Genomic DNA, 25,851 nt, shown 5'->3' on the forward strand with positions numbered 1-25,851 from the left:
ACAGGCCGGGAAGCTGGAGCCGCGGCTGGTGCTGGATCAGCTGCGCTGTAACGGCGTCCTGGAGGGCATCCGCATCTGTCGCCAAGGCTTCCCCAACCGCATCCTCTTCCAGGAGTTCCGGCAGCGGTGAGCGGGGTCAGGGGCGGCGCGGGGCTCGGGTCTGGAAGACACCCTACCTGCATCCAAAGCCTCTCGCTGCTACTTCTGAGCCGGGACAGCGGGCAAGTTCCTGAGGTTTGCTGAGGCTCAGTCTTCCCCTCTGTGATGCGGGCCAGCAGTCACCCGCTCGTGCGCTCCGGAGAGAAAGGGCAGGGAGCATCATATTGCGATCAACGTGTTGCAATTGGCATTTCTTAAAAAAAATAGCAGTGGAATAGGCTAGAATAGAAAATATCAACTTAGAAAAAAAAGAAAGCAAATAATATGGTAAATATTACAATAAAAATTACGCTTCACACAAGCTGTATATATCAATGCTGTCCATTAGAAATAGAACATTAGACCTGTATACAATTAAAATTTTTGTAATAGCCATATTTTTTAAAGTAAAAAGAGGTAGGCAAAATTAATGTCGACAACATATTTTATTTAACTCACTACATCTAAGATATGGGGTAAATTGAACATGTAATCAGTATAAAAATTAGTGGTGAGACATTGTGCATACTTTTTTTCCTACCAAGTCTTAGAAATGTGGCGTGCCTTACACTATATTTCCATTGGTCAAAGTGAATTATAGTCCTATCAAGACAATGAAGTTGTGTTAAAGAAAAACATATTTTACACTGCTTCAGTTTTTACATTTAAAGTTCAGTTAGTGAAAAGTAAATACAGTTACAAATCCAGTTCAGCTCTTGCCGGTGTGGCTCAGTTGGTTGGAGTATCGTCTGGTGTGGCTCAGTTGGTTGGAGTATTGTCCCGTACACCAAAAGGTTGTGGGTTTCATCCCCAATCAGGGCGCTATAGGAGGCAACCAATCAATATTTCTCTCTCTCCCTCTCCCTGTCCCCCTTCCTCTTCCTCTAAAATCAATAAACAGCCCTAGCTCATGTGACTCAGTGAATTGAGCGCTGGCCTGTGAACCAAAGGCTGCCGGCTCGATTCCCAGTCAGGGCACATGCCTGGGTTGTGGGCCAGGTACTCAGTTGGGGGTGCATGAGAGGCAACCACATATTGATGTTTCTCTCCAAAAAAAAAAAAAAAAAGGAAAATCAATAAACATGTTTTTAAAAATTCAGTTCTGTTGCCCAGATGACATTACAAGGGCTTGGCAATCACACGTGGCCGGGAGCTGCTGTACTGGACAGTACAGGTCTGTAGTTTGCTACTCAAAGTGTGGTCCCCGGAGCAGCAACACCAGCAGCCAGCAGCTGGTCAATATGCAAATTTCAGACCCCGCCCAGGCTTACTGAACTAGGATCTGTATTTTAACAAGACCCCTGGGGGGGGGCAGGGTGCAGGGAAGCAAGAGGGGGAAAAAAAGTGAGACAACTGTAGTGGAAAAACAAACAAACAGAAAATTTTTTAGTGGGGGGGGAATAAAAATATAAAGAATAGAAATGCAAGTTCAGTGAATATTAGAAGGACAAGGATTTTCCTTCCGATAAGACAGTCCTACAGATTTAGAGACTTGTATGTGGGTTATGTTACATAAATTAACATGTGTTTTCTGTTTTCAAAGGGCATAAGCCTACAATCTCATTACCTGAGTGATTATCTGTATGCATAGGCCTCACTTAATCCTGTCTGCATTGCTGCCTCCTGAGACTCAATGGTTTGGCTGAACTAAGTGGCTGGGTTGGTGAAGAACGGGGTGGTCTGTGGGCTTCACTTTAAAACTGGTTTCTCTTTTATATCCTAATGGCTTGGACAGAAAAAGCCCAGAGGCCTGAGATGGGGGAAACCTAAAATATTTCCCTCAGTCCAAAATAAGTATAATGGGCAAAAGGGTTTTGGACAGGTGAGATGTACCTGGCACACCTTCCTCCAAAGAAGCCCTTCTTTTCCCTAATGTGGGACATTGAAAAATTAATACCTGTCTTTTGTCATCTAGTGGTTACGGATTAAATGATGTCCTTTAACCCTGTTGCCCCCAGAATACAACAAGGATGCCAGCCTGTCAAACCAAGCATGCCGTTGTCCAGAGACAGCCAACCAACCTGGAGTCTGCACGATCCTTCCCCTTGTGGGAAGGCCACCCTCCCCTCCACATCCCCACTCTTATTAGGGATTTCTTGACCCAAGGGTAGGTAGGACGACGACCATGTCCAGCTTGAAGCAGCTAGAGGAGCTCGAGACCTTCATCCATTGTCCTTTATAAGATTGTAAAGGGTCTTAAGTCTGAGAGGGAGGAATTGTTATTTTTTATTGTTAAAATATTTAACTAATTAATTAATTAATTTTAAAAAAGAAGAAGAAGAATATATGAAAGGGTGAGGCGGGAGAGCTTGTATGTACGACCCATGGGCATGGACTTGGAGAGGGGATTGTTGGGGAAGGGGGGTGCTGGGCGGAGGGGAGCAAAGGGGAAAAAAAAAACTGGAACTATTGTAACAATATAATCAATAAAATATACTTAAAAAAAAAAAAAAAAAAAAAAAAAAAAAAACAAGACCCCTGGTGATTGAGAAACCCTGATACACACACACACACACACACATACACACACATTCTCAAACACCAGTCTTAAAAATGTATATTATATATGACATATAAATGTGCATATATGTGTTTATAAATGGTATAGATAATATACATTATTTTATAGGAAATATTGAAATCTGGGGAGAGGGCACAGCAGGAGCAAGGCTCTGAGGACAGACCATGTATATGTTTATAAAATGTATTTTTTAAAGATTTTTTTATTTATTCATTTATTTTAGATGGGGGGGCGGGGAGAAAGAGGGAGAGAAACATCTAAATGTGTGAGAGACATCCATCAGTTGCATGCCCCCTACTGGGACCTGCAACCCAGGCAGGTGCCCCAACAGAGAATCAGACTGGCGACCTTTTGGCGCGCAGGCCAGCAATCAATCCAGTGAGCCACACTAGCTAGGGCTATAAAATGTTGTTGTTGTTGTTTTGACATTCTGAGTTCCACTCAGAAATTGGAAAGAAATTGATGTAGAGCAGCCCAGGGCCTGACCCATAAGAGATTCAAAACATCAACTGCTGTTTAAAAACATTTTTTAAATTGATTTTTAAAGAGAGAGAGGAAGGGAGAAAGAGAAAGAGAGGAACATTGAGTTGTTCTTCCACTTATTGATGCTTCTTGCATGTGCCCTGACCGGGGATTGAACCTGCAACCTTGATGTATCACGATGCTACTCTAACCAACTGAGCTGCCTGGTCAGAGCTCAGCTGCTGTTTTTGTTATTCTTACATGCCCATTCTGAGACCCTCCGTTATTTTCTGTCTCAGTGAAAAGTGGTGGCGAGGTAATAAACGCTCATAGTCAGCACGAGGTAGGTATCCATGGAGCCGGGTCTGCTATTATCGAAGTTGGCGGCGGTGGTGCTAGTGCTCTTAGCTCAGGGTGTGGCTGAGGTCGAACGTCCACTTTTCTTACTGTTCTCGTTATTGTCATTGGTTATTGCTAGCTGTCACTCTGATCCCAGTGTCCGGCCATGGTGACAGTTTGCTGTAACTCTCGACTCCCCACCCCTGCCCGTCCCCTGCAGGTATGAGATCCTGACACCCAATGCCATCCCCAAGGGCTTTATGGACGGGAAGCAGGCCTGTGAAAAGATGGTAAGTGTGTGTGTATGTGCACGTGTGTGTGTGCGCGTGTGTGTGCGCGCGCGCGCACAACCCCAGGAGGGAGGAGAGGGGCTGGGACCTCCCCTCTCACAGTCCCTTCTTCTTATCATCCCCGATCCCTCACAGATCCAGGCCCTAGAACTGGATCCCAACCTCTACCGCGTGGGACAGAGTAAGATTTTCTTCCGGGCGGGGGTCCTGGCCCAGCTGGAAGAGGAGCGGGACCTGAAGGTCACAGACATCATCGTGTCTTTCCAAGCAGCTGCCCGGGGATTCCTGGCTCGCAAGTGAGGCACCACACTGTCTTCTGGGGTCCCACTGACTAAGGAGGGGCACGCACATGCAGGGAGGGGTTGACCAGATGGCCCCAGATGGCCCCAGATGTCAAGACCTCCAAAATGGTAGAAAGGCTGAGAGGCAAAGGGAGGGAGCCACCAGGTGCCCACACCTCTTGGCTCTAAGGCCCCTGGGGCCCCTGTGAGCTAGGCCCAGTGCAAGGCGACACTAGAGACTCGCAGAGCTAGACTCTGTCACAGGGGGACCAACCCTCCCTGTTTGCCTGGGACTGCAGGTTTCCCAGGATGCATGATTTTCAGTGCTAACAGAGAAAGCCCCAAGTCCACTAGGTCGGGGTGGTCACCCTACTGGCCAGTCCCTCGAGGGACTTCAGTCTGGAGGGGGAGACAACAGAGGCACAAAGCAACATAGTCTGGGGCAAGATGTGCTTTGATGGGGGCCGTACAAGTGCATCAGGAGGCCCCGCAGAACAGGGCGCCCCCCCAGGTCACACTTGATGCCCAGGGGGACCAAGCAGGGTGGGAAAGACGCTCTGGGCTGCAGGAATGCAGGAAGTTTGCAGGAGCATCTCCTTCTTGGAACTGGCCCGGAGGAAGGATCAGCAGATAAAAGACCCCCAAATACAAGGCTGAGGGGCGGGGGCCTTGCTTGGGGTGCTAGGGAGCCTCAGGAGTGGGTGGAGAAAGACCGCTCTGGAGGCTGGGGGCCTGGGGAAGGGGCTAGGTGAGGGTGCAGGTGGTGAAGGTGAGGCTGCGGGGCTGAGGAGGGTCAAGGCCGAGAGGGTCGAGGGCGCAGAACTGATGAACTGTCCACAAGATTTACCAGGAGTAGAACGGTGCTTGAGCACAGTAGGCACTTAATAACAGTTGACGCAGTGAAGGGAGCTCTCTGTTGCTAAGGGGGCAGGGCCTGGGGGGCTGAGCGCCCACTCTCCCACGTGCCCGTCTCCCCGCCCAGGGCCTTCCAGAAGCGGCAGCAGCAGCAGAGCGCGCTCAGGGTGATGCAGCGGAACTGCGCGGCTTACCTCAAGCTGCGACACTGGCAGTGGTGGCGGCTGTTCATCAAGGTGAGGCCGCCTGAGCAGCAAGGAGGTGGGGGCCTTGTGGGCAGGTCTGCTGGGGCAAGTGACCTCCTCTGTTTGGGCCTCAGTTTGCTGCATCTGTAAAATGGGACCAATCAGCCAGACCTTTGTTCATCGGGATTCTTTAGGTAGCAAGTGACCCAAATATCCCATTTCAACCAACATGGAAAAAAGAAGTAGGACAGCTTCAGGTGCAGCTGGATCCAGAAGACCCCTTCAGAGTCAACGATCCACAGGAAGGCCTCACAGAAATCAGAAACACTGTTATACTCATGGTTGCAATTTATTACGGTGAAAGGACACAGATTAAAATCAGTAAAGAGAAAAGGCACACAGGCCAGAGTTCAGGGGCCCACGCAAGCTTCCGTGTGTCTCTTCCAGTGGCGTCATGTAGACAGCTCCTAACCTTCCAGGCATGACGTGTGACCACACATATGGGATGCTGCCTGCTGGGGAGCCTCACCCAAGCCTCAGTGTCCAGGGTTGTCATTGGATCTGTCACATAGGGGTGGCTGAGCCCCGTGTGGATGACCTCTGTTACTCGGTCTCCAGCCCCTCCAGAGGTCAGCTGATACCATCCCTCAGATAAACCAAGTCATCCATCAGGCAGATATTCAAAGGGCTTAGCGGCTGCCTCTAGGACCCAGGCAAGGGCCCGTCCTTTCTTTGGAATGAGCAGGGTTTGGGCAGCCCAGGCCAGCTGAGCTAACCCTTTTCTGCACCGAAAGGGCCCGAAGAGTGAGGTCGGTTATCCCGCATTCTTTGGGACCCAGGAAACCGGCCGTATGCTCAGTGTGAACGCTTAGCTCCTGGGCCCAGCCGCCTCCCAGCCATTTCACCACCTTGACCTGCCCCTAGGTGAAGCCACTGCTGCAGGTGACACGGCAGGATGAGGTGCTGCAGGCGCGGGCTCAGGAGCTGCAGAAAGTGCAGGAGCTCCAGCAACAGAGCGCCCGCGAGGTGGGCGTGACACAGGTGAGGGGGCGGGGCTGAGGGTGGGGGCGGGGCTGGGGTGGAGCCAAATTATAAGGGGCGGGGCTTCCGGCCGAGTCCCAGGTTCCCCGGGCAGGGCTATGGCGAGAAGGGGTAGGATAGGTCAGACCCAAGGTGCACTGGGGCTGAATAGGAGTTGAAACTCTGGTGTGACTGAGCCGTGGTGTGCAGGAGGCAGGACCCTGGGGTGTAGCCAGGGTCTTGGGTAGGGGACTGGTTCCTGCCAAGCCAAGATGCTCCAGGCGTAGGGCTCCAGGATGGGGCAGAGCACGGGAACAGCTCTGTAGCAGGGTTAGGGTATACAGGTGGTCGGCTTCTCACTGAGAATTTTTCCGTTTGCTTTTCCTAAATCATGTCCTTTGGTTAAATTGCTGGGCGGGCGTAGGAGTGTTAAATGAAATGTAAGATGGTGGAAAGGCCTCTCTGGGAATGTCTGTAGGGTGGACTGGAGAGGGGGAGACTGGAGGCCCCGAGGCTGCGGAGAGTGTCCATTGGGGGAGAACAGGCCTGAGCATGTTGGGGCTATGAGGACAGAGAGGAGGGGACAAGGCAGAGGGAGTCGGGGAAAGAAGGACAGGGCCGGGGACTGATGGAGTAGTGAGGGACAGGGCGGCACCCAGGGCTGTGACTCAGTGACCAGGGGAATGTGGGGTCATCCTGAGATGGGGACCTGGCGGAGGAATGGGTTCCAGGGCTGTACCTCAAAGAGCCAAGCAAGTCAGGGGACAGGAGGAACCTGGTGTCCACTGACTGGGAGCACCGCCTGCTAACCGCTGCCCTCCCACCCCACCCCCAGCTGGAAGAGGAGCGTGCTCGCCTGGCAGAGCAACTTCGAGCAGAGACAGAGCTGTGCGCTGAGGCCGAGGAGACCAGGGGGCGGCTGGCAGCCCGCAAGCAGGAGCTGGAGCTGGTGGTGTCGGAGCTGGAGGCCCGCGTGGGTGAGGAGGAGGAGTGCAGCCGCCAGCTGCAGAACGAGAAGAAGAGGCTGCAGCAACATATACAGGTCTGGTCCCCCTGAACCCATGGGCCACCGCCCCCTCCCTTCTGTCTACCCTGCCTACCTTTGCTTTTCTCCAAACAATGTTGCTTTTGGCCATGAATTTGCAGAGAACAGCTCAAAGTGGGTTAAGCAGAAAGAACACTTTTTTGGTTCAAAGAATGGGAGACTCCAGAATGTGTAAGCTTCAGGCATGGCTGGATCCAGGTGCTGAAGTGACTTCCTCAGTACTCTGCCTCTCCCCATCTCCTGGCTCCATTTGCCTCTGTGCTGCTGCATTCACAGGCAGGCTGCTCTAGCGGGGTTGCCCTTCAAAATCTGGTGTATATTTTACATTTAAGACTCATCTCAATTTAGAGGCTGAGTTTCCATTTGGCAATACTTATATTTCATAACTTCTGTTGAAAAAGTCGATTTACATACCCAAGTTGTTCCAAACATACTTAAAAGTATCCCACAGATTAACTGGATGTCTTATTTGAAATTTAAAGTCGTCGGCAGCCATCCATCTCGAGAGACGATGGTGTAGCTTCTTAAGAGTCTATCTGCACCGCTGAGAATGGCTGTGCAGTCCGACTCGGGAGTGACACGGTATCTGTCTCCTCCCGTGTTGAATCAAGTGCGATGACGCTGAAGCTACAGAGCCTGGGCAGGGTAATATGGAGGGTCTGCTGTTGCCCATGCAGCAGACCCCCCCTCTCTTCGCAGCTGAAGGGTCCAAGGGAAAGACGGAGTCAATACAGCTTGGCTTCAGGGGTGCTGCAGGAGTTGCCGGTGTTGACTACAATGTCAAACCGCCTTAGGGACTCCGGCTCCGGATTTTCTGTCGGGGTTTACTCCCTTAGCCTTTCCCCTGAAGAGGTATGCCGCAAGGCAGCGGAGGTTTTTTGGAGTCAGAGTTTTCCTTCTCTGATGTGCCCTGACTGGAAGATCGAACCAGCGACACTTAGCTCGCAGGCCGACGCTCAATCCACTGAGCTAAACCAGCCAGGGCCCTGAAATTTAAAATAAATAAAATAAAATAAAGCAGGACACGTAATTGCTCATTCACACTGCCCACATTTCAGGAGCTCTGGAATGTTTTCATTGCCTCCTCTTTAGCTGGTGGGGGAGGATGGGATCCTCCCCTTCAGTTACGGAGACAGCCTGACACACCGCACCCGACCCTGGGCAGATGAGATAGACAGCAGTTTACGGGTCAGGAATACTCACAAGCAGAATGAAGCAGATACCATGCCCCAGGGAGCCGCCGGGGGGCGCACTCAGGAATAGTGTGAACAACTGTGGCTGTGGGAGGCAGGCTTCGTAGTGACAAGAAGGGGAGGTGACCCTGGTTCCTGCAGGAAGATGCGATGGTTGGTTTGACTCATTCCCAATGGCAAGCCACTGACTTCCCCTCTGCAGGGACAGGCAGGCACGGTGCCTGGTCCCTGCGGTACAGAGGGCTCCTTGGCTCGGGGACCTTGTCCATGGAGCAGAGCGGGTAGGAGGGCTTATGGCCAGGATGCTATAGTTCCCCCCAATTTTACCAGATGTCAAGGCAGCTCATAATGTTGAATCGTAATTTCTGGGTTCACACCTAAGTCTCCACATGCCATAGGGGACAGTGCCCACCTACATGACATGTTTATTTATCATGTTTATGTTGATCTAAATCTTCATGCACGCACGAGAATGTAGTTTCCACAAGGACAACAGTGTTTGTCCTCGGTGCCTAGAACAGTGCCTGGCACACACTAGACACTCAGTAAATGCCTGTTGAGCTGGTGAGTGGAACAGAAAGACCAGAAAGGGTTTTATCCTCCCCAGCCTTGCCCAGAGTGTGGACCCATCTGAGTCCCGAGCCCCAGGGGTCCGTGGACCGTCACCTCCACCCCATCCTCCCCATCACACCCCGGCCCCAGCCCTGGGGCCTCACTCGCCCTCCTCCCCATGGCAGGAGCTGGAGTCTCACCTCGAGGCAGAGGAGGCTGCCCGGCAGAAGCTTCAGCTGGAGAAGGTGACGACGGAGGCAAAGCTGAAGAAATTTGAGGAAGATCTGCTGCTCCTGGAAGACCAGAACGCCAAGCTGGGCAAGGTCAGTGGCCGTGACCCCGCGGGCAGGGGGCGTGGGCATGTTGGTGGGTGTGTGGGTCCCTCTGCCTGTCTGCCCCCAGTTCACCCTGCCACAGGGTCTGTGTCCCTCGCAGTCTGGGCTGTGTTTCCCTTGATCCCTGTCTCTCTCCTTGTCTCCCTCTGTCACATGGTCACTCAAGCAGGTGCTGACTGAGCAATGACTGTGTGACTGTGTGTCGTTACCTGTCACTCTATCACAAGACACCCCAGAGCCGCACAGCTGCAAACAGCCACCGTTTCATTCTGTCCCATCGTTCTGCAGCTCGGCCTGTGGCCCTCTCAGGCGGTCACCTCTCAGGTGGCCGGGGCTGGGTGTCTGGTGTCTCCGTGCCCCTCTGTGTGGCCTGTCTCCCCACGAGAGAGCCTGGATGCCTGGCACAGCTGCTCAGGGCCCCAGGGCAGGGAAGCAGAAGCAGTCAGCATCACCTCCATTGAATTCTGTCCATCAGGTGTTGGCGAACATTTGCTCTGGAAGGCCAGACAGTGAACATCTGTAGGCCACTTCGTGTCTGTCACGGCTGCTCAATTCTGCCATCATGGCTGAGAGCAGCTCCAGACAGTTCACAATCAGACAGGCATGGCTGTGTCCCCATAAAACTTTACCTGTAGAAACAGGCGGCGGCCTGGGTTTGCCCTGCAGACCGTGCTGTGCAGACCACCAAGCTTAAAGCAGTCACGGATTCGGAGGCAGGGAATTAGACTCCACCCCAGGATGAGGGCATGGTGAAGGGCCTGCCGCCGTCTCGAACCAACCACGGCCAGGGCTGCGTTCGGCACAGGGGACGAAAGCCACCCATGCCCTCCCAGGGGAAAGGGATGCTACATGAGTCACCACAGGAAATAAGCATAATCACACTGTGTGACTTAGTTATAATTACTGTGGCAGGAAAGAACAGAAAACTGTGGAGAGGGGTGGCCTGATCTCTTCTGGGGGTGGTCAGGGTGGCCTCAGGCTTTCTGGAGGACCCATGCCTGAGCAGAGCTCAAGGATGCACAGGAGTTTTCTGGAACCTTCCTGTGGTGCTGTGGCTATTCTATCGTACTCTGTTCCATTTCCTTCTTTAAAAAGAAAAGATTTTATTTATTTATTTATTTATTTATTTATTTATAGAAAGAGGGGACAGGAGGGGGGAAAGAGAGGGAGAGAAACATCAATGTGTGGTTGCCCCTCGCACACCCCCAACCGGGGACCTGGCCCACAACCCAGGCATGTGCCCTGACTGGGAATCGAACCGGTGATCCTTTGGTTTGCAGACCAGAGCTCAGTCCACTGAGCCGCACCAGCCAGGGCCCATTTCCTTCTTTTTAAGGGTCGTGCTGACCCACTGCATGGATTTCTAAAACTGCTCTCAGTTTGGAAAGCTCTGCTCTGGGCTGGTGCCTCGCAAACGCTCACGAGCACAGACCCGTGCACCTGGGGAGCCTGTGCAGCAGGCCCGGTATGCGACCGAGACCCGGCTTCTCCAACAAGCTCCCGTTTGAGGCTGACGCTGCCGGTCCACGAGCCACACTTGGGGCAGCAGCGAGGGTCCAGCACTCACACACGATGCCGCAGGCGTGGGTTGCAGTGTCATTTACAAGAGCAAATGATTAGAATCACCCTCTGGGCTCATCCGGGGTTGGTGGTCAGTGAGTGGTGCTGTATTTCCAATAACGCGAGTCTGCACCGCAGTTAACAGGCATGACCGGGCGGGCTGGGATGGGTGTACAGACCCTAGACTAGAACGGAAGGGAGGAAGGGATTGGGGGCAGGAGGGTCGGAGGGAATGGAGACAAGCAGACACCCCAAAGAGAACGATGCCTGAGATGGGGGTCAGACAAGGGCTGCCCCTGACGGCCCCACCTCCCACGGCCCTCAGGAGCGGAAGTTGCTGGAGGAGCGTCTGGCCGAGTTCTCGTCCCAGGCCGCCGAGGAGGAGGAGAAGATCAAGAGCCTCAATAAGCTCCGACTGAAATATGAGGCCACGATGGCAGACATGGAGGGTGAGTGCCCTCCCGCAGTGGGCAGCCGTGGGGGGGCTGTGCATGCTCCCTGGGGACCCCTGGGGCCAGCCTCCGGTGCCACACGGAGCCTCAGTGGTCGTATCTGCTAAATGGGGGTAAGAAGGCTTGAGACAGTGGGTGTCCTCTTAGCTCTTACGTTGTTTCTGTCTCTCGGTGCCATTTTCTTGTCTTGGGTCTCTCCCTCTCTCTGACTGTCCCACTCACTGCTTCAGATGCTTTTTTGGTCCCTCTGCCTCTCTGTCTTTTGCTATGGACTCAGAAGCAGAAGCAGAAGGGATCAAGCGCCGGAGGCCGGTGGCCGGGAAGACAGGGAGGAGAGGGCAGGGCAGAGAGGCAGTAAGCAGGAGCAGAGGCCATCCTTGGGGGCAAGGAGAAGGGGGCAATGTCTGAGGGTCTGGCCGGGAAGCTGGAAAGAGGAGGGAGATGCTGAGCCGAGTCTGACACCTGGCAAGTGCCGGGCCGTGGGTCTCCGCGGGAGCTGCCAGGCGTGGGGCATGTGGGTGTGGCGCCCGTGTGCATGGCCCCCACTCCCGTTTCCAGACCGCCTACGGAAGGAGGAGAAGGGCCGCCAGGAGCTGGAGAAGCTGAAGCGGCGGCTGGACGGGGAGAGCTCCGAGCTGCAGGAGCAGATGGTGGAACAGCAGCAGCGCGTGGAGGAGCTGCGGGCCCAGCTGGGCCGCAAGGAGGAGGAGCTGCAGGCCGCCCTGGCCAGGTGCGGGGTCGGGGTGGGAGGTCGGCGGGGTACGGAGCACTGCACCTGGCCTGCCAGCACGGGGGCTCACCCCAGCGACGCCCTCCCGGGGCGGGGCTGCTCACTGGCTGTGCACCCGCCACCCCCTCTCTGAGCCTCAGTGTCCCCTGTGTGAACTGGCCTTGACGAGAGCTCCAAGCCCACCTGCTTAAGGGAACGATGAAACTAGGCCCTGGTGTCTAGTAACTTGCATGGTTCTGGGTTCAGAACTGGGGCAAGAAAATGGGATTTCTCCCTCCCCTGCTCAGCCTCCCCTCACCGAGCAGCCCAGGTTCAGCGTGACTTGAGAAGCAGTCAGACCATCTTAGGCACCAGAATCATTATAATGACACATTCATGATTATTGAACACCTCCCATGTCCTAGATGTGGTGCTGGGCTTTTCAAATGCTTTTGATCCACGGCACTTTATGCAAACCGAGACACCCTTGACTGTAGGAAAAATGTGCTTCTTAGAACTACTGGTCCAGGGAGAGTGTGTGTGTGTGTGTAAGGACACGCACCCTGAGTCTGACTTCTGGGTTCAAATCCTGGCTCCTCCCCTTTCTGGTCATGTGACCTCACCCAAATGACATCACCACTGTAGCTTCAGTTTCTTCCTCTATAAAGTGGGGGTTAATGTAGGAATTAAATAAGAAGGTGCTCATAAAATGCTTGGCACACCCTGAGCCCTCAGTAACTGCTGGGTGTGTCTGTTACCACTTTTCATTACTTTATTGCTTTGTTCTTGTTATATTTTTAATAGACTTTATTTTTAGAGAGAGGAGAAGGGAGGGAGGCAGAGTGGGAGAGAAACATTGATGTGAGAGAGAAACATTGATCGGTTGCCTCTCCCACGATCGGGGAAGGAACCTGCAACCCAGGCATGTGCCCTGACTGGGAATTGAACCAGCAACCTTTGCAGGATGATGCCCAACTAAGCCACACCAGTCAGGGCAGACTTTCCTATTCTCGATAAGGGGGATCATACAGCATTCTTATTAATTTTATTGCCATTCTCACGGCAGCCCGTGAAGTAGGGTGTTCATGCCTCTCACAGACCAGGAGCCTGCTGTTTAGAGAGGTTGTCACTTGCCAGGCAGGTGACCCAGCAGCGGATACAAACCCCTGTCAGCGCAACCCCCCGTCAGAGCTGCCCCTCCATTCCACTTCTCTTTGCAAGAGGCTGTGTTCTATAGAGGTTATGGGGCGGGTCTCCGGGATCAGCTCTGCCACTTGCTGACCGTGTGCCGTGGGCACATGCTTTCCCTGCTCTGCGCCTCGGTTTCCTCGTCTGGCATAAGCGTTACCATAGAGCAAAGGGCTTGCACATGGCAGGGTCTTACTTAGCAAGTGTCCCTGGGATTAGTTAGTGTTGCTCCACTTTTACAGCTCAGAAATTGAGGCTCTGAATCCTGGAGGCACATGCCCAGGGGCAGAGCTGTGTGTGAACCCAGCACAGGTCCCCCCAAAGAGGCCACATCTGGCCTCTTCGCCCCCAGAAGAGGAGGCCTTCCCTGCCCCTTGCCTGCCTCTGTAACTAACTCCAAGGTCCTGTCTGCCCCCAGGGTAGAGGAGGAGGGCGGGTCACGGGCCCAGCTGCTCAAATCCCTTCGGGAGGCGCAGGCAGGACTGGCCGAGGCCCAGGAAGACCTGGAGGCCGAGCGTGCGGCCAGGGCCAAGGCAGAGAAGCAGCGGCGGGACCTAGGCGAGGAGCTGGAGGCCCTGCGGGGCGAGCTGGAAGATACGCTGGACTCGACCAACGCTCAGCAGGAGCTCCGGTGAGGCCCGGCTGCCCGGCACCGGCACAGCCTGGGCACGTGCAGGGGCGGGGGAGGGAAGAAGGCCTTGGGTGCGAATTCTCCATCTCTACAGAGGGTTCGTCATTCAACAGTTGTTTACTGAGTACTAGCTCTGGACCAGCTGGGGACAGAGATGAGTCAGACCCAGGCATGGCCCCCAGGAACTCCCAGTCTGGGGGGAGGCAGATTTGGGCAAAGAGCAGACCCGGTCCAGAAGAAAGTGGGCTTTGATGGAGTCATGTAGCATGGTAAGAGAAGGCCCCTAAGCCGCCTCCACGGGAGGAAGTTCAGGAAGTCATCCCTGGGAAGGGGCCTTTTGAACAGGGTTTTGAAAGATGAGTAGGAGTTCACCCCTAAAGCCACATTCCCCCCTCGGCGTACACTGAGGTCCCATTCTTGGACAGATACAATAAACGGAAGCCCAACCAGTTGTTGGGGGGCTCCCCCATAGTCCCTGCCTTCCCCTGTTCTGAAATTCTGTTCCCTGCCCCTGTCCCCCAATCAAAGGTCCAAGAGGGAACAGGAGGTGACGGAGTTGAAGAAGACTCTGGAGGAGGAGACACGCATTCACGAGGTGGCAGTGCAGGAGCTGAGGCAGCGCCACACTCAGGCGCTGGGAGAGCTGGCGGAACAGCTGGAACAGGCCCGGAGGGTGGGTTACGGCAGGAGTGGGGGTGGGGCCCAGGGAGGGAGGGCAGGATGCTGGGTTGGAGGAGGTGTCCTTGGCAGGTTCCAGGCCAGCCCATCTGCCTGGGGTTCCTTCCTCACACATCCACGTCCTCGTTCCATCTTCATTCAGCATTCGCTGGGTGCGCACCAGCCGTGAACAAAACCACCAACGAACCTTTCCCTGCGGAGCTCCTGTTTTAGCAGGAAAGGCAGAGTGTAGACAATGTAAACATATTCATAATTGATACTGGGGTAATGAGTGCTACAGGGAAATGATGAACAGGAAAGGGGGATCAGGTGCTAAGTCAGGGGCTTGTGACTTTAAATAGAGGCCATGGAGGGGCTCTGTGAGAAGTGACATCTGAGTTAAAAAACTGAGGGAGCTGAGGGTTGAGCCATCCCAGCATCAGTGGGGAGGTGAGTTCCAGGCAGGGGGCATAACCAGTGCACAGGCCTTGAGGCAGGAATGTGCCTTGTTGTTTAAGGAACAGTGAGGACTTCCAGCGGGAATAGCCAGTGCAAAGGCCCTGAGGCAAGAACGTGCCTGACCTGGTTGGTGGGGGGAATCATAAATCTTTGCTTGTTTCTCTTCCCTGCCAGGGCAAAGGTGCATGGGAGAAGACCCGGTTGGCTCTGGAGACCGAGGTGGCTGAGCTCCGGGCAGAGCTGAGTACCTTGCAGACCATGCGTCAAGAGGGCGAGCAGCGGAGGCGCCGCCTGGAGTCACAGCTGCAGGAGGTGCAGGGCCGGGCTAGTGACGGGGAGCGGGCACGAGTGGAGGCTGCCGAGAAGCTGCAGCGAGCCCAGGTGAGTGGGGCAGGCGTGGTCTCTGCTGTGTGGCCTTGAGGGAGACGCCTGCTCTCTCTGGGCTTCTGTTTGGTCCCTTCCAACCTTTCTAACATAATCACACATGGCTAGCTAGTACTTGGTGAGTGGTTATTGTATACCAAGCATCCTGTGCATTTCACTGGGTCCCCCTGACTCTCCTTTGATGGCAGTGCTAATATTGTTCCCACTTTACACACGAGGAAGCTGAGGCCCAGGGAGGTGAAGCTGATTGTCTAACGTCACTCAGAGCCAAAACTCGAACCCTGGCCTGCCTGGCCCTGTAGCTCCTCACCCTGCCAGGCTTCTCGTCTGGCTTTCGGTAATCTGTGGTCTGATCGTCGGCGGCGGCGGCAGCCGTCCGTCTCGAGAGACGATGGTGTAGCTTCTTAAGAGTCTTATCTGCACCGCCGAGAATGGCTGTGCAGTCCAACTCTGGAGTGACACGCTATCTGTCTCCTCCCGTGTTGAATCGACATCTTGTGATGACGCTGGAGTGTCCTCTCCAGTGAAGCTGAAGCTACAGAGCCTGGGCAGGTTGATATGGAGGGTCTGATCAGAAAAACGCAGAGTGAATGCCTGGAACCGGGTGAGAACAACGTCATTCTGTGACTCTGCGAACAGTGGGTTCGATGTTGTTGTTTTTGACTAAATGACCCAACACATGTTCATTATTGAGAATACAAACAGCAAAAAGAACAGAGGGAAGAATGCCTTCAATTCCCCAGCCCCAACAGGGGAAAAGAGATGAAGAGCGTGTATGTACTCATTAAAGGTTAGGCTGCTGCAACAGAAGAGACCCCAGCATTCATCATTTTAAATAAAATGCACGTGTCTTTCCCTCCCAATGAACATGCTCAAGGTAAGCATTTCAGGCTAGCAGGACACTATACTTGCTCCATGAGGTGGCCCAAGAGCCAGGGTCCTCGGCCTTATTGTTCCACAGTCCCAGTGGGCATCGACCTCATCTTCAGAGTGGAATCTGGGGTTGTGGGCACAACCGGGCTCCAGTTTAGGAAGGGATATAATTTGCATATATCACTTTGCTTGCATTCCATTGGCCATACTATAATCACATGACCATAGTTCCCTGCAAGGGAGGCTGGGAAATGTAGTTTCTAGTGGGCGGCCAGGGGCCCAGTTAATAACCTGTCACAGCGGGACCAAGGGAGAATGGATTTGGAGGGACGCTAGGGTCTGCCCTAAATGGAACCATGCTGTGCAGTCGTCACGGTGCTAATAAGCACTTTACACGTTACAAAAGTAAAAGTGTCACCGAAAGGAGAGCTTGATGGCTGATAGCGGAAGTTCTAGGCCGCACCTCCCAGCAGAAGTTTCCCCAGCATTGGAAATGTTCTGTATTTGTGCTATCCACTCGGCTAGCGAGCACTTGAACTGCGGCAAGTACAACCAGGGAACTGGGTTTTTACTTCTATTTAATTTTACTTTACGTGACCCCATACGGCTAGGGGCCGCCATTTTGGACAGTACAGCTCCGGAGCCATTCTGCCTGCGCTCAAATCTCAGTTCCACCACTTGCGGCTGTGTGCTCCTAAGCACATTTCCTAGCTTCTCTGTGCCTCCGTTTTCCTTCATGTCAACTGGGAATGATAGTGGTGTCTCCCTCAGAGGGTTGGTGTGTGGACCCAGGGAGCCAAAAGTTGCCAAGTGCCTGGAATAGTTCCTGGGCACTTTCTGTTTATCCACTCATCAGCCGATGGGGATTTGAGTTGTTTCTGCCTGTGAGTAATGCTGCTGTGAAGGTCCCGGTACATGTTGTGTATGGACATGTTTTCATTTCTCTTGGGTACACACCTAGGAGCGGAATTGCTAGGCAGTATGGAAACTTGTGTTTCACCCTTTAAGGAACTGCCAGACTGTTTTCCACAGAGGCTGTACCATTCGCAGCCCCACTGGCTGTGTGGTAGAGGCTGCAGGTGGAGGTGGAGGAGCAGATGGGCTGGGCTGGGTGGAAGCCGCTGCTGGAAGGTGCCCCTTTCCCACAGGCCGAACTGGAGAATGTGTCTGGGGCTCTGAGTGAGGCCGAGTCCCGAGCCATCCGGCTGAGCAAGGAGCTGAGCAGCACAGAGGCCCAGCTGCACGACACCCAGGTGACCGCAGCCCCCAACCCCACCCAGCCCCTCCCACCCTTGTGCGCACACCTGACATCCATTCTCTCCTCCCTCTACAGGAGCTACTGCAGGAGGAGACCAGGGCGAAGCTGGCCTTGGGGTCCCGGGTACGCGCCTTGGAGGCTGAGATGGCGGGGCTGCGGGAGCAGCTGGAAGAGGAGGCAGCCGCCAGGGAGCGGGCGGGCCGTGAGCTGCAGACCTCCCAGGTCCAGGTGAGTGGCGCTGGAGGGAGACCTCAAGGGAACACTTAGTGCCCCGACCTGTTCCTCCTGGCTCCCTGGCTCAGAGATGGCCCCACTGCCCAACCAGCCACAGCCCAACCTTCTGGGTGCCAGTCCCACCTCCGACTGTCCCTCGGCCCCCACGGCCTGTCAGTGCAGAGTCCTGACTTTCTGACTTAGCCCCTACTTTCCGTCCGCACAGCCCCAGCCCTGCTCAGGCCTCCTCCTCTGCCACCTGGATCCTCATCTCCGCCTCCCTTCAAGCCTCCCAGCCTCCTGTCTCTCCTCTTCTGGCTCATCCTCCACGCGGTCTCTCTACCCGCAGAGCTGACCCTGCCCTTCCCTGGCTCACAGCCCTCCCATGGCTTCCCGGCTCCTCCCTGAACAAAGCTATGGCTCTCTCCTGGGAGGCCCTACATTCTCTGGTCCCTCCTCTCTCTCTAGCTGTGTTCACCTCTCCCGTTGCCTTCCCCATTTCACTTGGGAAGCGCTTTTCATGCTTCAGGACTTGCTATTGTGGAAAGTCTCTGGCCACCTCCTTGTCCATCCCCCCCCCCCCCCACCCGCTGAGCTCCCACGACCCTTCTTTCTCCCCTGTCCCTACTCCAGTCATCCTGGGCTGGAACAGTCTCTGCCCATGAGTCCCCCCACCAAATGGAGAGCTCCTTTAAAGCAGGACTTTGAGGTAGATCTGGTCACAACATAGGCCAGCCTAGAGCCTGACTTATGGGGGGCCTTGAGAAATGCCTGTTGAGTGAATGAATAATGAATGCATGCCTGCAAATACCCTTCTTCAACTGGCAAACTCCTATGCATACCTTAAGTTCCATCTCCAATGCTGCCTCCTCCAGGAAGTCTCCCTTAAATGTTCTAAACAGAGTCTAAGCCCCTCCTGGGGACTCCCATGGCCCCCACACTTCTACCTTAGCCTCCATCACCCTGGCTGTGACACTTAGTCCTCTCCATCAGATTGGGGGTTCCCCAGGGCAGAGCTGGGGTCTGATTCATCTTCTGGGTCGCAGCGGGAATAATTTTAATCTCGTGGAGAAGCTTATAGAACTCACCACCTCAACCCCACTCCGAGGCAGAAGAGCCCAATCCAGTGAGTCACTTCCCTCTTCAGGCCTCAGTCTCCTCATCTGGGGAACGGGGTGCTGCCAGCTCACACCTTGGTCACAGCCATGACTGCCACCCACCCTCTCTGTGCTCCCCCTCAGCTCTCGGAGTGGCGGCGACGCCAGGAGGAGGAGGCGGGGGCGCTGGAGGCAGGGGAAGAGGCCCGGCGCCGGGCCGTCCGCGAGGCCGAGGCCCTGACGCAGCGCCTGGTGGAGAAGACGGAGGCGGTGGAGCGGCTGGAGAGGGGCCGCCGGCAGCTGCAGCAGGAGCTGGACGACGTCACCATGGACCTGGAGCAGCAGCGACAGCTCGTGAGCGCGCTGGAGAAGAAGCAGCGCAAATTCGACCAGGTGGGCCGCCTCTGGGACCCCGCTGGGACGCAGGGGTGCTAGTCCGTGCCTCGCGTCGTCACTGTGGGCAACCGGGACCAGAGGGCCAGACGCTTCTTCCCTCTGAGTCTGTGAGCCAGCCTGGCCATGTCTCTTGTCCCAGAATAACTACTGTTAGCACCCCTTTTACTCCCAGACGTGTCCTCAGGGTGCACCAAAGGGGGCTGGCGAGGATGAAATGAAATAACACATCTTGCTTCTCCTGCTGGCTCCCTGTGCCTCGGGCAAGCTGGTTTGTCCATTTCAGCCTCAGTGTGCCCATCTAGGAAATGGGGATACTATTAAGCACCTGGAAATCTGAGGGTGAAATGAAGATCTCAGCACCCCAGAGCATTCACCTCAGGCAACCCAGCCCTGGTCAGTGTGGTTCAGTTGGTTGGAGGGTCATCCCATAAACCAAAAGGTTGCAGGTTCGATTCCCAGTCAGGGCACATGCCTAGGTTGACGGTTTGGTCCCAGCTGGGGTGCGTATGAGAGGAAACTGATTGATGTGTCTCTCTCACATCGATGTTTCTCTCCCTCTCTTTCTCCCTCCCTTCCCCTCTCTAAAATCAATAAACATGTTCTCAGGTGAAGATTAAAAACAAAGAAGAGATTAGGCAACCTGAGTTTCAGCCCCTTCCTGACTGTGTGGTTTAGGAAAATTGCACCGCCCTCTCTGTGCCTCATTTTTTTAATCTAGAAAATGGAGGCATCATTGTTCTACCTTCACTTTTGAAAGGTATTTTCACTGGATAGAGAATGCTAGGTAACCAGTTTTATTCTCTCAGCGCTTAGGAGCCACCATTCCATGGTCTCTGGCCTCCCCTGTTTCAGAGGAAAAGTTAGCAGACATTGAAATTATTGTCTCCCTGTGGGTCACGGGATGTGTTTTTCTAGATGGTTTAAGTTTTTTCTCTTTATCTTTGGTTTTTAGCAGTTTGATTATATGTGCATCTGTGGGTCTTGTATGTGTCCTGCTTTGGGTTTGCCAGGCTTCCTGGGTTATTGTTTTTGATCAACAGTGGACATTTTTAGCATTATTTCTTCACATATTTTTATGCCACTTCTTCCCTCTTTCCCTTTCTTCTCAGGCTCCACATACTTGTATGTGTGACTGCTTAATGCTCTCCCAAAGATCAGCATGACTCTTTATAGCTCCACTTTTTTGTATTCTAGGATTTTATATGAATTCTTTTAACAGAAACCTCTTTTTTGGTGGGCATCTTTCACTCCCAATATTTTGAGAGTCATCCATGTTTTTGCATGTAACAATAATCCATTCTTTTTCTTTCCTTTCACTTTTTTTTTTCTGCTGAGTATTGTTCCTGTATAGATAAATCACATTTTGTATCTCTATTAACTACCTATTGATGAACCTTTGGGGAGTTTCTAGTTTGGGCTCTTATAAATAAAGCCTTAGTCTTTCTAATAGCATGTAGGGGTTTTAATCCACATTTCCCGAATGAACTACGGTGTTGAGCATCTCACTGCTTATTGCCATCCACACATCTTTGGTGAAGTGTCTATTCAAGTCTTTGCCTTTATTTTTTAAAAATTGGATTATTTCTTATTATTGAATTTGGAAAGTTTATTTTATATTCTGGATACAAGGTCTTTATCAGATATATAGCTTTGCAGATAGCTTTATCCAGTCTTACACTCTCTTAACAGAGTCTTTCTAAGAGCAAAACTTTTTAATTTTGATGAAGTCCAATTTATTTTTTTATTTGATTGATTTTATTGATTATACTATTACAGTTGTCCTGATTTTCCCCCCTGAAGTCCAGTTTATTAATGCGTTGTTTTATGGGTTATGATTTTGGTGTTGTGTTTGAGAGAAATCTTTGCCTAGCTCAAGGTCACAAAGATGCCTCCTCTGTTTACTCCCTTGAAGTTTCCTGGCTTTAGGTTTTACATTTAGGTCTATGATCAACTCTGAGTCCTTTTTCATATTACCATGGCTCCAGGTTATTTTTTTAATGTATATGGATATCCAATGGCTCAAACACTACATGTTGAAAAGGCTCCACCCACTTGCTTCTGCGTAGATACTGAGAACCGGGTAGTGTTAGTTCTCTACTTTTTTCTTCTTTTTTGAAGTTGTTTTGCCTCTTCCAGGTCCTCTGCATTTCCCTATGTATTTTAGAATCAGTTTGTCCATTTCTACACCACAGAAATCCTCCTGATTTGAGATTGTGTAGAACCTATGGGTCAATTCGGGAAGAATTGACATCTTAATAATACTGAGTTTTCTAGCCCAGGAACATGATCTGTTTATTTAGATCTTCTTTAACTTATTCTCAGGCATGTTTTCTGGTTTTTGGTTACATTTTTCACATCTTTTGTCAGATTTATATCTAAGCATTTCATATTTTTGATGCTATTTTAAATGCTATTGTTTTTCTTTCAATTTCTGATTGCTAAGGAATAGAAATGCAATCAATTTTTATATATTGATACTGTTTCTTACAGTCTAGCTAAACTCACTTATTAGTGCTGGTAGTTTTTTTTATAGATCCCATTGGGTTTTCTTCCGGTTCCTCTGGGACTCCAAACACATGTCTGCTTGACTGCCTGGTGCTGTCTCGTGGGTGGTTAAAGCTCTGTTCATTTTGCTCTTCCTTCGCTCTGTTAGGGAATTTCTATTGACCTGTTTTCAAGTGTATGAATTCTTCTGCGTCCAGTCTGCCCTCCGTTTCATCCAGTGACTTTCTGGATTCACTTATTTTATTTTTCAGTTCTGTCTGGTTCTGTTTTATGGTTTCAAATCCCTCCTGAGATAACCCAGTCTCTTCACTCATAGTCTCCATCTTGCCCTGAAACTTATCATAGTCCTTCTGCGATAGTATCTAGGCCGTCTGTGGATCTGTTTTCATGGACTGATTTTTCTCTTGACTGAGTCCCACTCTCTTCCCTTCTTTGCCTGCATTGTAAGTTTTATTGTTTTCAATGATCTTGTCTTACTATTTTTTAAAGATTTTATTTATTTATTTTTAGAGAAAGGGGAAAGGAGGGAGAAAAAGAAGGAGAGAAACATCAATGTGTGGTTGCCTCTCATGCACCCCCCAGCTGGGGACCTGACCCACAACCCAGGCTTGTGCCCTGACTGGGAATCAAACTGGCGACCCTTTGGTTCTTAGGCTGGCACTCAGTCCACTGAGCCACACCAGCCAGGGCTCAATGACTGTGTCTTAAAACAGTAAAGGTTGAAGTACACTTTTAAAATATAGGTGTATTTTTTTTCTACCACTACCCCAAGAAGAAGAAACACCCTTTCCTCTTTCTGTATCTAGAGTGAGGGGCTGATGAGCTTGATCTATTCAAGAGCTGAGCTGGTGTGAGACACGTTGCAGCTTGAATCCTCTGCGTCCCTCCATGTCTCTGCCTCTGTCTGTCTGTCTCTGTCCCTGGCTGCCCCATCCCCTTGTACACTCCTTTCAGCTAATCTATTTCCCTCACCCCATCTCCCTCAACCCGGAAGCTCCTGGCAGAGGAGAAGGCCGCTGTGCTGCGGGCAGTGGAGGACCGCGAGCGGGTGGAGGCCGAGGGCCGGGAGCGTGAGGCTCGGGCCCTGTCATTGGCCCGGGCGCTGGAGGAGGAGCAGGAAGCGCGTGAGGAGCTGGAGCGACAGAACCGGGCCCTACGGGCTGAGATGGAGGCCCTGCTGAGCAGCAAGGATGACGTCGGCAAGAGCGTGAGCGGGGGTCCCCTTTCCCTGAGAGACCCATGTGACAGCTGTGTGCACACTTGTGCTGTCACATGCAGAACATGAATAGACCCACTCATCCAAGTGTGTGTTCATGCACAAGCACAGAACAGGGGCAGAGATGCTGACCAAACACATGTGTTCACCTACACATACCATGAGAATCTTCCATCAAACACATATGTTCACACACAAAGCATGAGGTCTGCTCACCAAACATACATGTTCCCATGTAAATGTAGAGCATGGGAATCACATCACATATATGTGTGAATACTCAAGAGACAGAAAACATGAAGAAAATTTCCTGCAACATAGAAGCTGAGAACCACTCCCCAAACATGAGTATGTACGTGCGCGCGTGCGCACACACACACACACACAATGTGAGGAGACCTGCTGCGTCACCCCCAAGCCACACAGGTCTCTGTCTTCCCCCGACGCATCCGTCCCTCCAGGGCCCGTGAGGGGTACCCCAGGCCTGTTCCCGGGCCCCCTCACTCAGCCAGTGCCCCAGCCTTCTGAAAGGTCCACCCTCCACTTCATGCTTCCTTCATTTACCCAGTAAATATGTCTGTGGGGCACCAGCCATGACGGGCCTACAGACAGAGGCCACCTGACTGATGACTGGAGGCACTGGCACATACGTGTTTAGTTGAGCACCTGGCCTCTGGCATTGATGCAATAGAGCTTTTAACCAGGCCTGGAGAGAACCCCCAGACTTGGCCTGAACCCCCAGGGATACTGGAGCCCAAATCCAACTCATACTCCAACTACTAAGGCCTCTTCTTTGTAGTGACCTTTTTGGGGAATAAGATATTGATGAGACAAAGTTTGATTCCTTCAAGCAAACAAAGTGGATTGGCAGGTGCCAAATAGGAGGGCAGACCAGTGGTCCCTTGCAAGGGCTAAAAGTCAACCCTGTCACTGAGCAGTGGTCGCTGAGCAGTGGTCCTGCTCAGAAACAGTCCCTGCCCCGTGGAGCCTCAGTCCCGTGTGGGAGGCCGGTGTCGCACAAAAGGACAGTCAAGCACATGTGACATGACCAAGTGACTACAGCTGAGGTGAAAGGGACTCAGTGCCAGGAGCATGGGCAGCAGGGAGGCCCTGACCGGCCGAGGGACGTGTCTCTGAGGAGGTGACAGAGAGGGGGGCGGGGGTGGGGGAGAGAGTATCTGAGAATTTGTGAGCCCAGATCTGTTCCACAGGGCATATGGGATTTTTAAATAATTTATACCTCCCTGAAAAGTCTGGGTACCCCCCAAGCTGGAAAAAAATAGGAGAGAGTGGAGACGGTCTGGTAGAAACAAACCCTGACAGCTCTGGGGTCACACCTTCGGCCCATTTCCACGCAGCATTCCCAAAGGGGAAGTCCCAGGGAAGTGAGCTCACTATCCAAAACAGTCCACCATGTGTGAGAGTCAGCTGACCTAAGACTTGAACTGGACTCTCAAGAGCTCCCGATAGTAGAATTATCGTGCTTAGGTTCTTAACAAAACATTGTACATGATTCGGAACGAGACGTAGTAAGTGGGTGCCCAGGAAATGTTGAATGAGTGAATGAATGAACGAACTAGGATGGGCCCATTGACTTGGGGTCCCCTCACTCTCTCCTAGGACAGATCAGGGTCTGTCCGAGGGACCCTGCTGCCCCGTGCTCACTCTCCTCCTCCACCAGGTGCATGAGCTGGAGCGAGCCCGCCGGGTGGCAGAACAGGCAGCCAGTGACCTGCGAACGCAGGTGACGGAGCTGGAGGATGAGCTGACAGCCGCCGAAGATGCCAAGCTGCGCCTGGAAGTGACTGTGCAGGCTCTGAAGGCACAGCACGAGCGGGACCTGCAGGGCCGAGACGAGGCCGGGGAGGAGAGGCGGCGGCAGCTGGCCAAGCAGGTACCAGCAGGCCACGCGGGAGGCCGTAGGGCACCGTCCAGCTGGCTGGGCCTTGGGGGTTACCGGCAGCAGGAGGGCCGGAGGTCCCACCTGCTCCCTGGTGTTTCTCCTCAAGTCCCATCTGCTGGCCACCAGCCTCTTGCTCCCCAGCCCATTCCCCATGGTGACCGCAGCCCACAGCGCCCCCACATCCCCGTGCGTTCATCACGGGCTCGCTGACCCGCTGGGCCACCTGCACATTGATTCATTTCTCTTCAGTCCTAGGGGCTGCAGCGGGCAAGACCCTAGGGTGCTGCACATGGGAGGGGCAGGTCAGCTCTGAGAGTCAGAAAGACCCCTCCGGGGCCACGTGGGCAGCGGACTGCAGGGGGAGAGACTGGAGCTGGGAGGCCTGCAAGGAGAAATGGAACCTGTGACCCAGGCTGGGGTCTCTGGGTGTTTTTTTATCTCCCCTGATCCAGCCATGGGTGCAGGGCCAAGACTTTGCCCCCTGCTTGGGGGGTGGGGCACCGGGGAGCCACAGGAGGGCCATGAGCAGGCGAAGGGCAAGTTCAACTCTGATGTAGAGAGACCCTTCTGGAGCAGGGAGATGGGAGCAGAGGCGGGGGCTTGGGGTGGGGAGAGGCAGGGGCAGGAGGAACCGGGCTGCAGGCCTGGGCAGGGGCTGGAGCGTGGACACGCTGTCCCGAACGCGTAGAGGGAACCTGGGGCTCCTGTGCCCTGAACTCACCGGCCCGCCCTCGCCCACCCTAGCTGCGGGATGCAGAGGTGGAGCGGGACGAGGAACGCAAGCAGCGCACTCTGGCGGTGGCCGCCCGCAAGAAGCTGGAGGCGGAGCTGGAGGAGCTGAAGGCCCAGATCTCGGCCGCGGGGCAGGGCAAGGAGGAGGCGGTGAAGCAGCTTCGCAGGATGCAGGTAAGGGGCGGGGCTGAAGCGCGGGGATGGGCGGCCCCACCGCGCGGGGGTGACCGGCCGGAGCCCCTCCCTCTGCACCCCACCAGCAGCACCCAGAGGAGTCATCATCCTTATAAACACCCATGCCCCAAAGGCTCACTTGGTTCTTTTTATATTTTTATTGCCTTTATTCAAAGTGTTTAATTTTTAAGTCCAGTTCTCCCATCTTATTTAATTTTTGAAAGGGAA

At 53.2% G+C, this 25,851-nt stretch overlaps 1 protein-coding gene across 1 annotated transcript in view; it reads left to right on the forward strand.

Annotated features, from left to right (window-relative positions):
• LOC149995124 (myosin-14-like) overlaps positions 1–25,851 on the forward strand; it is a 71,565-nt gene that overhangs the window by 40,054 nt on the left and 5,660 nt on the right. The window contains exons 18-35 of the mRNA XM_090260512.1: positions 5–126; positions 3,681–3,750; positions 3,886–4,046; positions 5,014–5,122; positions 5,996–6,112; positions 6,888–7,133; positions 9,067–9,204; positions 11,102–11,225; positions 11,787–11,958; positions 13,544–13,756; positions 14,285–14,429; positions 15,047–15,253; positions 17,278–17,382; positions 17,463–17,615; positions 18,842–19,090; positions 22,593–22,805; positions 24,496–24,708; positions 25,462–25,623. Of these exons, the coding sequence (XP_090116638.1) occupies positions 5–126; positions 3,681–3,750; positions 3,886–4,046; positions 5,014–5,122; positions 5,996–6,112; positions 6,888–7,133; positions 9,067–9,204; positions 11,102–11,225; positions 11,787–11,958; positions 13,544–13,756; positions 14,285–14,429; positions 15,047–15,253; positions 17,278–17,382; positions 17,463–17,615; positions 18,842–19,090; positions 22,593–22,805; positions 24,496–24,708; positions 25,462–25,623 (2,919 nt within the window). The remainder of the gene's footprint in view (positions 1–4; positions 127–3,680; positions 3,751–3,885; positions 4,047–5,013; positions 5,123–5,995; positions 6,113–6,887; positions 7,134–9,066; positions 9,205–11,101; positions 11,226–11,786; positions 11,959–13,543; positions 13,757–14,284; positions 14,430–15,046; positions 15,254–17,277; positions 17,383–17,462; positions 17,616–18,841; positions 19,091–22,592; positions 22,806–24,495; positions 24,709–25,461; positions 25,624–25,851) is intronic.

Source organism: Furipterus horrens, unplaced genomic scaffold (assembly GCF_987537825.1).
Source record: "Furipterus horrens unplaced genomic scaffold, mFurHor1.1.pri manual_scaffold_13, whole genome shotgun sequence".
NCBI classification, from domain to species: Eukaryota; Metazoa; Chordata; class Mammalia; order Chiroptera; family Furipteridae; genus Furipterus; species Furipterus horrens.